Source organism: Uloborus diversus, chromosome 1 (assembly GCF_026930045.1).
Source record: "Uloborus diversus isolate 005 chromosome 1, Udiv.v.3.1, whole genome shotgun sequence".
Classification (NCBI taxonomy): domain Eukaryota; kingdom Metazoa; phylum Arthropoda; class Arachnida; order Araneae; family Uloboridae; genus Uloborus; species Uloborus diversus.
This window is the reverse complement of record NC_072731.1, coordinates 256,327,378-256,341,786: the sequence shown is the minus strand read 5'-3', so window position 1 is coordinate 256,341,786 and position 14,409 is coordinate 256,327,378. Positions and strand designations below refer to the sequence as shown.

General features: G+C 32.5%; 1 protein-coding gene across 1 annotated transcript in view; it reads right to left on the bottom strand.

Moving 5' to 3' along the window:
* The window catches only part of LOC129227028 (kinesin-like protein KIF21A), a gene marked incomplete at its 5' end in the record, with an annotated part of 122,588 nt that overhangs the window by 81,043 nt on the left and 27,136 nt on the right, over nt 1-14,409 (bottom strand). Inside the window, one exon of the mRNA XM_054861667.1 lies at nt 12,067-12,253. Within this exon, the coding sequence (XP_054717642.1) occupies nt 12,067-12,253 (187 nt within the window). The remainder of the gene's footprint in view (nt 1-12,066; nt 12,254-14,409) is intronic.

The following is a 14,409-nucleotide window of genomic DNA, read 5'->3' as shown; positions in this document are numbered from 1 at the left end:
AAAACTAAAATAGAAAATAACTTGAAGTAAGTTTTAAAAAGTCAATTGATTTTTTTTACAATGCCAAAATAAATATTAAAACATGCATTAAAAAAAAAAAATTTCCAGAAAATATTTTTATTTTCAAATTGAACATTCACTATTAAATTTATTTTACTTTACTTTTAAAAAAGTCTGTTACCTTATTTTGTAAAACTATTGGCTTGGTTAATAGAAACCTCTGTTAATCGAGGTTCTACTGTAGTTTGAAAATTGCAGTGAAAGTCGATATTCAACTAGTAGTGTTAAATTGAAATGCAAAACATAATTTAAAAAATAAAAAAAATCCTGAAACTTGTTACAAAACACAAAATTAAATAAAAATTATCAAAACAGTGATTATTATTATTATTATTTTTAAAGTTCAGTGAGAAATACGACATTTTTCTCTTGTACAAATCTGTCGAGCATCGATTTTTATGTGCGAAGAAGCAATTCAAAGCAAATCCTTGAGATGAGTGTTAGAATCACGATTATTCAGTTCTGACTTTATATTTTTCATTTTGAAGAAAAGTTACTCACAAAGGTCTATTATTGATCTGGATATCTTAATAACTCAGGACTTCAAGTTAAGTCAACAGTGCAGCATTGCAAGTAACAAAGCCAACAGAATACTTGGGTTTATCAATAGATCTATTTCAAACAAATCTAAGGAGGTTCTTCTGCCTTTATATTGGAGTTTAGTAAGACTCCATTTGGAGTATGCTGTGCAGTTTTGGCTGCCTTATCTGAGGAAAGATATTTGTGCATTGCAAAGGTTCAAAGAAGGGTAACTATACTAGTAAGGGGACTTTCAGATTTAGATTATGATACCAGATTTAATAGGCTTAATCATGATTCAGTTGTTTAAAATTATCAAAATGAATGAGTAATCTGTTTGAGAATCTGATATTATTACTAATAAGCCAACAGAATGCTTGGGTTTATCAATAGATCTATTTCAAAAAAAATTAAGAAGGTTCTTCTGCTTTTATATACAAGTTTAGTAAGACCCCATTTGGAGTATGCTGTGCAGTTTTGGTTGCCTTATCTGAGGAAAAAGATTTGTGTATTGGAAAGGGTTCAAAGAAGGGCAACTAGACTAGTAAGGGGACTTTCAGATTTAGATACCAGACTCAACACTCAACAGGCTTAATGGATCAGAAGGGACATGATTCAGTTGTTTAAATTTATCAAAATGAATGACGTTAATGTATTAAATTTTTGCACCGAAAGCAGGACGAGGGGCCATTGTTTTAAGTTATTCAAATCTCAGGCTAACCTGGAAATAAGGAAAAACTACTACTTTAGTAGGGTTGTGGGCACTTGGAACAGCTTACCGGAAGAGGTGGTAATGAGCAATGGGCTGGATAGCTTTAAGAGGGCAATTGATCTTCACTGGGGATTGTAAATTGACTAGGACCAGCTTAGTTGGGCCCAGAGCCTGTTGCTGGTCGTCACATTTGTATTTGTCTAAGTGCTGCCCAAAAGGGAGTGTATGGACAGAGCATGAGATCTGATCTCTGAAAATCGACCTTTTCTAACATAAAATTAATAAAAATCCGACAGTCCAAAGATTTTAAAAATCTCCTGTAATTTGTCATTACATTGAGATGCAATAAGTTCCATTTGATGCACTAATTCAGGGGTTCTGAAACTAGGTGCCGTAGGAAGAAACGAGGGGTGCCGTGAAGTGTCTATGTTATCAATACCTATACATGTTAAGTGGGTTTACCAAATAAGGTCATACAGACCAATTTAGGCATCCTTTTGTTTTTTGATGTAGCATAGTAAAAATTGGCCAGATTGTGACTTTCACGTCATCAGAAATCCTAACTGATGATAAAGCATTATCAACAAGCATGTTTAATAACCAGGCAAAAGTGTAGCAAAAGTTATTATCCAGAGGAGTGATGTAAAAACAACCTGGTCTTAAAAAAAGGGGGGGGGGTCTTTTAAATTTTGCCTTTATGTTGTTCACTATAGCTGCTCAAATAAAGCTTTTTTTTTTTTTGCCTAATTTATGTAGGTTATGAATTCAAAGATAAATTTTTCTATGTACCATCATTTTTCTGTGATTTGTTAACCTAGAAAAGTAGCTTGTTGGCCATTAAGGCCGCATTTTGCTTTCTTAGAACTCTGGTGTCCTTGTAATATGAGATCGGAGTACCGGGAGAATTATGTGCTGCATATGCTGCACATACTAATGCACGAATTGCCATGCAAGAGTGACCCCCCCCCCCCCCCAGAAAATAACGATATCAGTTGCTTCGAATATAACAATTGGTGTTTTTTCAATCTATGGAAATTTTTATGGAACAAAAATGGAACTTTTGGTAATTTTTTTTTTTTGAAGTTATCAAGTGTGGTCTAATATACACCGATATTAAAGGCCCTTGCCATTCGTTTTAGTTTGATAGTACTTTTTGGTGTCTTTGTCTACAATTCTGTGTGAAGTAATCTTGCTAAGAGCTTTCCTTATTGTGGTCCTTCTTCCTAATAACGCCAAATTGCTTTTCTTTGCTAAAACTGCAGAAAAACGAAAGTGAAATTTAAATTATTTACAATGGTTTTATTTTTTTCTTTGTTTTTATAAGTAATCTGATGAATATACAAAAGCTGGAGCAATTCCATCATAAAAGAGCTAGATATTAGATTTTGAGCCTCAGTATGGCCTTATTTGACACTTTACTTAGGGGCCTGTTCACACTACGACCATCCCTTCTGTCCATCCCGAGTTTTTCCACCAGAAACAGGTTTTCTTTGCTGGTTGCCATGACAGCAAGCCATCTTGGACTGGGCCGGTTTCGATTAGAAGAACCTCGATATCCGATGGCCGTCAAAAGTAGGACATCATTTAATTGGTTTCCGCCAAGCAGCCCACTCTTTTCTCTGGTGGGCGATTTCAGCCACGTGATTGATGTACGGCGACCATATGTGAATGCTACTCTATTTTAGTCCGCAATGCATCACGTCAAAACTTGGGATGGATGGGACAGATGGCCGATAAGTGAACTGCCCTTTACACACTTACAGGGTTTAAGCTGAGTTCAAAAGTTCTTTAGCAAAAAAGCTAAAATGGGGAAAAAAGCTTTAGCAAAATGCTAAAATCTTTTGGGGAATGAATATGTTTGCATTTCTTCTTAGATGCCTGAAATGTTTCATTTGCAGTTGATAATTGAGTTTCAAATTTAACCTAACGTTTTTCAACAAATGTAGCACTTACTGTAAATTTTTAAAGTTTGAAATAATAATAGTAAAGAATGATACTTACCATCGAAAGAACACAATGTTGATTCTTAAAATGGCCCAAGTCCTCTTCCCACAATAAAACATTTATCGGTGGGACATAATCCCCATTAAGACTAAGTATTGTTAAACTTCATAAAAATTGAAAAATCTTAGCTCCCTTTCTTCCCACCGCTTTCCTTTTTTTTTTTTTTGTGTGTGTGTCTGACACTCAGCAAAATGTTTTGAGCAGAAAAGCGAAAATGCCTTGCTTCATTTTCGCAATTGGGAAAGTCTTTTTGCATTTTGCGAAAAATGCGACCATGGCGGAAACCCTGCACACTTATGTCCAAAAATAAAGGATGACTGGGGTTCCGTGAGAAAATTCTAGTTCTTCAAAGGGTGCCTGCCGCCAGTAAGAAAAGTTTCAGAACCCCTGCACTAGTGGTTATTGAAATGCCAGCAAATTGAAGCGAGATTGTTGGACGTGCCATTGAAATTGCGCCTTGAATCTCACAGTGGGCTGCAGGTTGAAGATTACTGCCTTATAGTATTATGTGTAGAGTGGACCATAAGTTTTTAATAAAGAGATGGTAAACATATCATTATTTTTTAATGCTCTTTAATCTTTTGTACATTCCAGTATCTTAAAAGTTTACATTCAATGACATTTTGTTATAGGAATTTTAATTGTAAAATAATTCTCAGAAATTATTTTTACTCCATTAAATTATTTTTAGACATAAGAAAGAAAAAAAAAAAACTTAAAAAGCTTGAATAAAAGTTTTTCAAAAATCAATCATTTGCCCCCCCCCCCCCTCCACTAGAGAATTAATTTATTTTAAGAATATATATTATAACTGATGAAAGTATCTACATGCACACCTCATATGTGAGAAATGAGTGTTACATTTTTGAATAGCACCGATAACATTGCAATAAAAGGGGAAAAAAAGATTTAAAACCCTTTTTATTGATATTTGTAATGCCTACATGATGTATTTCGAATGATCTATGATTTCGCCTTTGCACTTCTAAAGTAGAAAATTGATCATTAAAGATTTTTTTTTCAAAGGGCAAGAGTGAAACGGGCATGAAAATGCCCTTGGTGTCTTTGGACGCTGCATTTTAAGGGCTATCTTTGGAGGAAAGGAGGTTGATGGTATTTGGCACAGGCACTCTAATTTAAAGCTGTATCGTGCTTTTAAAGAACCTGATGTGGTCAAATAAAAAATCCAAAGATTCAAATAGGCAGGCCAGATAAGAACGATCAACAAACAATTTTTTTTTTTTGGCTAAATCTACAGGAGTTAGAACAAGGGGTCGACCTAACCTCAGATAGGTTGATTGCCTTGAAAAGGATTTGTTTACCATAAACAGGGTGGCGACAGGAACTGTGAAAAAAAGTTCCCTGACTTTTCCCTGATTTCCCTGATTAAGTTCACCAAATTTCCCTGATTTACGTTACCAATGATAATGGTTTTCTTTCTTTGCTCTACTTGAAATCCATTGCATGTTTGTATAAAATACAGTATTTTAAATGTTTTAAGTTGTGTAAAGTTGTTGAACTAAAGATATATTTTAAAAAGATGCTATTTTTTTAATAAAATGGTTTTAAAAAAAACATATCAAGTCAATTTTTTGAGGGGAAAAAAGCCTACAAAACAGCATATTAAATTTTTCTACATGGAAAGATTATAGAAAATTTAAAAAAAAAAAAAATACTTTACTTCCAGAAACCACTTAGCATAAGAATTTTAAGAAACTATTAAAATTACTCTTAAAAACATATGTGTATTTATGATAGAACTAAAAAGCAATTGAAATTATTTTGAACTAAGTTTTCAAACAGTATAATAATTGTTGCAAGAATAACAAGTAATAGTGAAATAATAGAAGTAATGTAGTTATTCTTATATAACTAATTGACCTATTTATGCAAAACAGATGAAACCATTTGACATTCATTCATAGGGAGCTTTTCTCTAATCAAGAACATAGGTTAAAATGAATGAATACAACACTTTAACAATAAAAAAATAAAGATATTTACTTAGGTGCACAAGTTAACTCTATTTCAAATGATTTCAGTATGTAACGAAAAAAAAATCTTAGATTTCTTTTGTAACAAACAACTTCAAAACGCAAGGGAAAAAAAGCAATTAGTTAATTTCAAAATATATAAAAGAAGAATACAACTTGGTTATAAATTAAAGAATTAACTTAAGAAAACTTAAGAAAAAGTTAAAGAAAACTTAAGTCTGAAGAAAAGAAAACCATTATAATCTGCGGTGACAACAAATAGTATAATGGCAAAAAACAAAGTTTTTTTAATTGAAAGTTCAATTTTAGGAATTAAATTAAAAACGCGAAGAAGTAATAACTTTTAAGCTTTTATAGTATTAATTCAAAAACCAATGATTTCTTCTTGAAATCGTGATTACAGTATGCTAATTACTTCGAGACAATGGAATAAAGGCAAAGGAGCTAAGGCATTAATGAAGGCTTCCTCTTTGCCTGTATGGCTGTGTATTTTAAGTAGCATTGAAAGCGTAAAAGGAAATTTCAAGTAGAGACGTACCGAGTAGCACTTTGGCCGAGTAGCCGAGTACCGAGTTCTCGGCCTTTCACTACTCGGCCGAGTTACCAAGTACCAATTATGTTTTAAGAAGGACCACCGACACACATGTGATGAATTTTGAACTTATTGGAATAGTTGTATAGACCTCCTTGTATATATAATAGTTTTTAAAACTAAATTCCTGCTGAAATTTAATTACACATTATTTAAAAAATTTTGTTTATGTCAAAAATTTTACAAAAAAATTATATTTAAAATTAAAAATACATAAATAAAAGGTATGAATCAAGTTGGAATTAAAATAAATTGTACCAATTATAGTTATAGTCTGCCAAACATAAATAATTTTTAAAAGCAAATAAGACAAATGTGCAGGAACACTGCAGACACTTGTTTCTGCGATATAAGGAACGTCTTTTTCAGTGCATAAAATGTGAGCTAAAGAATGTAAAGACATTTGACAAAAGAATCCGACTTTTGTCGGATGCCTTTAAAGCCACGAGCTCACACTTTGTGCATTGAAAAAGGAATTCCTTGTAATGCTATAACACATGTCTGTAATGTGCTTTTAACGTTGTTTTATTTCCTTTTATTTTTTAAGCAAAGGTATTTTTTATAATTCTTATAACTAATTTTTGTTTGTAGCGAAAATCCATTTTTAATATAAAAATTCCATATTTTCTATACTTACTTTTTTTGCACAATTTTTAATAAATAAGTTTTATTTACTTTGGGGACATTAAAATAGAGATTTATTCCATTGAAGCATTACAAACTTCATTAATCTCAAAATTTAAATTCGACTTCTATAAATGATTGCCGAATATTATATATGCTTGCACTTTTTTATAAATTTTAATATCTGTCTTGGACAATATTCAATGTTTTGCAACTACTCGGCATTGGCCGAGTATCGGATCAAAATTTGGCCCAGTACCGAGTACTCGGCAAATGGCCGAGTGGCCGAGTACCGAGTAGTTACCGAGTACTCGGTACATCTCTAATTTCAAGCTAGGTAAAAAAAACAACCTAACAGACACAGAAGCAATCTTAGGAAGTTCATCCTGTAGTTAATAAGTAAGATTCAATACTTTGACGTAGAGGAAAAAAGATGCACAAATATGCGGCAGCGTATAATCGCACCTCATTAATTTTACTTTTTTTTTTTTGAACAGATAATTGGCGGAAAATGCATAGGGAATTAGAGTACTTAATTTTGTTAAGCAAAAAAAAAAAAAAAAAATTTCTTTATAAAATCAATTTTCCCTGATTTTTTGTTATTTTTTCAAAATTCCCTGATATTTCCCTGATTAATAAAGTTCCCTGACTTTTCCCTGATCTCCCTGATCTGTCGCCACCCCAGGGGTAGAAGTGATCAACTTGTCACATATAGGACATTTTCCACAAAAAATATAGGACAAATATAGGACACATTATATGAATAGTTTCGCTATGAAAAAAGAAATAATATATTATTTAGTTATCTTTTCCTTTGGAGCACCATGCACCAATATTTGTACCATTAACACCCTCCTGGTTCAACCACTCCTCACGAAATTTTGTTAAGCAATGCGATTTCGCCATTATAATTTCACATATTACAACAAAATACGATTTAACATCTTAAGAGACTTACATTCCATTCAAAGATCCCGAAATTCCACAAAAAGAAAAGATTGTATAAAAATTTTTTAGAACATTCTGATCAGAAAATGCACTAAACACAAAAATATACTCGCGAAAGCGAAAACAAAAACAAAAACCGCGCTGGAAAACAAAATAAACGCATGTTGCCAAACACAAAATTCTAAAACCGACTTCAGACTTCGTTCTCGAAACTCCACCCACTACAGTGACGTCACATTGCTGTAGTCAATAAGAGAAGATGCCTGTTGCAGGATTTAGTCAGTTGCTTTTTTTAATTTGAAATTCGTCTGCAGACGTACTTTCCACGAAAAATCCGTAGTCAGATACTTTATTTACTGTTGTTTTAAAGAAATAAATTAGATGAAAAACAGGAATATAGGAAATATAGGACATTTCCCAAAAATATAGGAAATATAGGACGATTTTGATGCTTTTTTTGAAAATATAGGAAATATAGGACCACTTCGACCCCTGCCACCCTGATAAAAGTAAAAAATTGGTAAGCCATGGCCAAAAAGAGAAAGGCGTAGGAAAAAATTGCTGAGAAGGCCAGGGCCCACCGAGGGAAGTCGTGCCACTGAGGAAGGAAGGAAGAGTGACACTTCTTTGCTCTCTGAACATGACAGAATATCAGGGGAAAATGTAAGTAATGTCAAAAACAAAAGAGTTGGGATAAATGGCATAGTATTTCATGAAAAATAACTTGGATGCAATTGCATTGAAATTTAAAAACATTGAGTTTAGACTTTCTTCTCAAGGAAAAAAAAAATGAAGAATAGAAAATGGAAAACATATTTGGTTCAATAAAAAACTTCATTGGTTATCTTTTGTAGGAGTATCTCAGCCAACTTTAAAGATCCTTCGAAATATACTGTTACAAATCCTGTAAATAGTAATTATTGTAGTAACGTAACCTGTAAATAGTTTCCCGTAATGAATATACAACCCCTTAACATATGGCTAAAAGTATACAACCCCTATTCTTTTTTTTTTCTTATTTCATTCACTGATTTTATCAATGGAAGTGTAGTTGTTGAACGTTGTAGCATTTTCTGGAATATTTGAGAGATTTCTTTTCGGTGTATTTAAGCCGTTAGCGATGGATAAACAGTTAGTTTCGATTGATATTTCGAACTGAGAAGATTTTTGCTCTGTTTATAGCGAGGCATTTCGCTGTGTTGTTTTCGTATTTGGAAGTAAATACGTGTGTAAACGTTGAGTTTACGGTGTTGTGTGATAATTGCTTAATTGCTGATGAATAATTTAGCAGTTGTTGACGATCTTTCCTGTACATAGTGTAAATAAATTTCCTGTGCTTTTATCAAGAACTGTGTTTTCATTTCAAGAAAGTGGAAGTCGCACCGAATCCGTTACAATACTATTCTGCAAAGAATTTTAGCCCCTGCATTTGATGATTAGTTTAATCAAGCAAACAATTAGTAAAATTGTTAGCAAATAGAACAATTCAGCAATAATACACACAAGTTAGTATTAGCAAAAACATGATTTTCAAATATACACACAACATAGGCAATGTTAAGAAAAAAAATATGTACACATGCAAAAAGAATTTCTTTAAATATGCATTTTTTTCTACAATACATTAAACAAAACAATTTTGTCGGATGTGAAGTTGCAGCTTAATTAAATTGTAAAATAAGCAAAATATCTATTATTTATAAGTAGTTAAAATTGCTCAAACACTACAAAGACAATTGAGAAAAATTAAGATCTAAAACTTCTTGTTTAATTTTATCAAACAAAAGTTTTGCAAACTAAAAGAACATGCATATGTTTTGCATATACACTTTATCACCAAAATTATTGGGACACTTTCAAAGATTCACATTTTACGTATTTCTCAAGAAGTAAGACACTAATTATTCTGTAACTTTTGTCACATAAAAAGTATGCTCTAGCTGTCATTTTCCAATAAAAATTAAATCACCCACGCAAATTGGGGACAAGCAACAAATTGAGAAAACAAGAAAGATTTCATCAAATTTTCAATATATTATCTTCAAATTTTAGTCTTATACTTTTCTTGTGTACTGTCAGGTTTTCTATTAGTTGGTTAAGGTTTGATGAAAAACTTTGCATGTTATGAGCAAAAACCTGCTGGCAAAATCGATATTTTTAAAAGAAATGCTTATATCTGTGATCACTTATATAAGTGATACTTTGTATGAAAATATAAACAAATTCTACATAGCTTGTAAACTTATGTCTGAAATTTATACCTTACTAGCCGAGTCGCACGGCTTTGCACGGTCTATTTCGAAAATAAAAGTTATGTCAAGTGACACATGTTCAACAATCAGGCTTGAAGAAGAAAAAAAAAAACAGTAAACTTTTATGACAGATTTCAGAAAAATAACCAAAAAGGAAACATTTTAAATCCCTCAATTACAGGAAAAGCCTCAAAACTTAAGCCAGAATTTTATTTTTTCACTTTAAAGGAAAAAATGGTAACACATCTTCTCAATGATTTTCTTCACCACTACAAATTTTAATAAAAGTATCGTTGCAGAAAGTTGAGAAGAAGCACTTAATAAAAATTTGAATGGAGGAAAGGCTTCCAAACATAGGGATTTTATAGTGAAATCTAAGTATCCTAATTAATATTTTTTAATTGATATCTCCTCTAATTATTATCGCAGGATTATGTTAAATCGCCAAACATAAAGACGGTAAAAATACGAATCTATCGATACCTGGTTTGTGGTCAGTTCACTGGCCTTAGAGAGAAATAATTCGGACCTCAATTTAACAAGTTCGCCAGGACAGAAACTTTTATACATTAAACTGGGGTTATTCGTAATATCAGGGTGTGAAAAAAATTATAAAAAAAAGCACTTACCTTACCTAAAACCCCTAACAAAAGCAAAAATATCCACTATTAAAAAGTGTACACTTTTTATTCTGCATCCCACGACTTATTATACGCTAGTTAAGTTGAAATTTCAAACTACTGAGTAGTTTGACAATTTCCTTGGTACTTGACTCAAAATAGTTCTCTTTCGACTATAAGGAGAGAAGAAAATATCGTGTTTTTTGCAGCCTGCTGCATGAGATTACGTTTGAATGAGAGTTTTACTGTTGCTTTCTGCATCAGAATACTTATTCGTTGGATGCTCTCTCGCCCGTCAAAAATTGCTGATTCCAAGAAAAGTTTTTTTCTGCTTCGCACAATATGGATATAACTAGCTGCGTGCCCGGCGTTGCACGGGCTACCTAAAAAATGTAAGAGCAGTCCAGTTGATGCTTTTGTAGTACACTGACACTAGTTTCTAGACAAATGTGTCAGGGGCTGTAATAAATGCACTGAGAATCCTACTGGTCAGAAAACAAATTGCAGTAAAATTATAAGCTTGTCATTATTTTCCGTTAAAACACAAAATATGATGTCTTAATTGAATATTTATGACTTGAATTTCTCAATGAGGTTGTTTCCTTTAGTCAAAAGTAATTAATTTGCAGATTACGGCAAAATAATCGAAAAGTAAACAACTTAAACACCCTGACTACAGGAAAAGCCTTAAAACAAAAGCCTAATTTTATTTCTTTATATTCGAGAAAAAAAATTGCAACAGATGTTTCTTTTCAATGATTTTCTTCACGCTGTAAATTTTAATAAAAGCGTTCATCCGGAAAGTTGAGTTGAAGCACTGAATAATAATTTGAATGGAGGAAAGCCTTCGAAAAATATGGATTTTATTTTGAAATCTAAGAGTCATAATTAATAATTTTTAATTGATATCTCCGCTAATTATTATCGGAGGATTATGTTAAATAGCCAAACATGAAGACGGGAAGATGACGAATCCATCGATACCTGGTTCGATGGTCAGTTCACTTTCGTTCGGGAGAAGAAGCTTGGACATAGATAGATAGATACTCAGATTTTATATGTATAAGATATTTGGAAAACAATTCAATATTCCCTAACTCAAAATGCCAAAAAAAAAAAAAAAAAAATTTTTTTGGCTGTTAAAATAATTTGTTATTTCAGGGTTAATTATTTGGTAAACAGCGGTTTTTGCCTTCATTTTAGTCGGGGGAAAAAGAATAATTCACTAAATCGTGAAATTTGTTTAATAGAGGTTTGTTAAAGGGTTCGACTGCACTACATAGGTGCATATGCTCAGTTTTGAATTACATAAGATATGCAGCTATTTACAACGAAGGATGATCAAAAACCTTTTGTTGGTTTCTCAACTTTTTGCTGGTCCCCTTTAACTGGGTTAACTTTTTATTGGAAAATAACAGCTAGAGCATACCCTTTATGCGACAAAAAAATACAGAACAATTGGTCTCTTTTTTTCTCAATAAATATGTAAAAATGTGAATTTTTTAAAGTGTCCCAATACTTTTGGTGATGTAGTGTATATCTTACTGAGAAAGTTTGAAATCTAGCAATTGTTGACATTAGCTGATGAATATCAACATTCACATGATGAATCAATGGAAGACAGAATATTTCCCTTGAATCAAGAGTGAAAATCGACATTCTCCAATTTTGGTCTGTCATGGTAAAACACATACACACAAAATATAGAGTTTTAAAACTAAGAACTTAAAGCAAAATTCACCATTGACCCAGCCACCAACCGCTTTTTCAGCCAGGAGCTCTGTTAATCTTTTTGTTTGATGGTCTAAAGTTTCTTGACAAGCCTTTAAGCGAGATTTTAAGTTATCATTTTCAGATTGAAGGAACATATTTTCATGATACATATCATTTATTTTTTCTTCTCCATCACCATCTATCAGGCGTTTACCCTTTAAAGAAAAAAATACATTAGATTAATTTTTTGTAACTTAAAACTATGATGTTCTGGACAAAATTTTAACAGGTCACATTTTTATTAAAATTATTACACATAGCATATAATAATTTAACATTAGAGATACATCATCTATGTCCAAGCTTTTACTATTCTTTGGGTTGATTTCTTAAACTAGTTTACATGGATGCTTTACATTACAAAAGAAAAGTCACCAAATAGAAAAAGAAACAGTCACAATTATTCTTATATGAAAACACAGTTATGATGAAAGATACAGACTCAATCAGCAATGGCAAAATCCACCCCATTGAAAGAAAGAGTTACCTAAATAAAGACTTTTTAAGTGAAGACTTAAATATTTAAATGATGTATATATATTTATTCTTTTTCTCTTTTTTTGGAAACATGTACCATACTTGATACATGTTTCAAATCCCTATTAATATTTTTGTTTATACTCCCACGCCGCAGACCCAGATCGAATTTCCAGGCTGAGCACGTTGACACAGCCTGACATCCTGTGGCAGTATGTCGATAAATTGAGTTTTAAGTAAGCTTGGGAACTAAACACTGCAGGTTCCGCGTTCGGGTGACCTCCTAATTGCCTAGCCCTCCAGAGTCTTTGGTCATGAAATTAGAGATGGGCACAGTAGGCCTTGGTCCCCATGGGTTGTTGCGCCACTGAGTTTAGCGCATTAATATTTTTGTAATTTGAATATATTCAGTAGTTTACACATAATTTGAGCCAATCCTTTTTGTACTTCAGTTGAAAATAAATGCTATTACAGTCGAGTCCCGACTTATGCGAGGGATGTGTTCCAAGACCATATGCGTAAGTCGAAATTTCGTGTTGTGGAAAAAGGAATATACATAGTAAAAACTTTTATAAACGTACCCAATTATTTAACACACTTGTTAACACCACCTCAAACTGTTGTATTCCTTAACTATACATTACCATTTCTTACATCAAGAACGGAATTTTTATTTTTATTTTTTTTTTAACATTTTTATTTGACATAAAAGACTAGGTAAAAAATCATTTACTGTGGGAAAAAATCTGATAGCCAAAAATGTCTATTTGAGAAATATATTCTCAACAATTCGATTTGAAAGCTAAGTGAAAACTAAGTGTAAATGTTTTTACTCACTTGTATTTCTTTAATAATGAAAAGGCAGTTAATCTTGTCCCTTAAAGGACGCTTGTTTCAATTCGCGTACGGGAGAATCAACCTGTAAACATCAGAGCGACTTCGAACGACGTGTTTCGTCAGGAAGAAGGATGTGACGTCAGAGCATGAGCGGAGATGATGTAATCTCCCGATAGCTCCGCGGCAAATCGAATGTTCTGGAAGCATCCAGACTGAGCTCTTACGTAGGCATATCCGGCGTGTCGTGCATAGAGTGCGCCGTATTATATAAGCAGGGTGAAATAAGAAGGAGATCACTTCTTCTGCTCGCGTTTCTCATTTTCGACTGACGATAGTCGTATTTTTGAGAGGATCGTTCGCTGTTGTTGCGACGTCCTGCACTTAGGGGATGGCTTTTAGAGTTTCGCCATGAGAGTTAGGGACTTAAAATTTTTGAAACATTTTTAGGATAAGTCAAGTTAGGGTGTCAAATGTGTTTTTTTGAAGATGTTCTTTTGGAACATGAAGGATGTTTTTGAGAGTTGAAATTCCTCATATTTGTTTATACATTTTACCAATGTTATAGTTCTGTATTTTACAGTTGTTAATTATAGGATAATTATAAATAAAATGATTTAGCCATACAACTTGAATTCTGACATTTCATTCACTTGATAGCTACAGAAATGTGAAACAGAAGGCATCTGCTAAACTTAGTGTTTACCTTCCTTGCGGGAGTTAGACAAAATTTGTTAGGTCAACAAAATCGCGTTATAGCCATTTTGCGCAAGTCGAATCGCGTTGTAGCGGGAGTCTACTGTATAACTATTTACTCTTAGTTTCACAAGTTAAATGATTAGTATTATTATTATAATTATTTTATTATTGTTATCTAATGTGAGAATCATTACTAATATGTTCTAACTAGTTTGCGTTAATCATTGAGTGTCTTCACCTTGTTTTTGTATTACTGTAAAAGATAATAGAAAACTATTCTCAATAATATGGATTGATGATT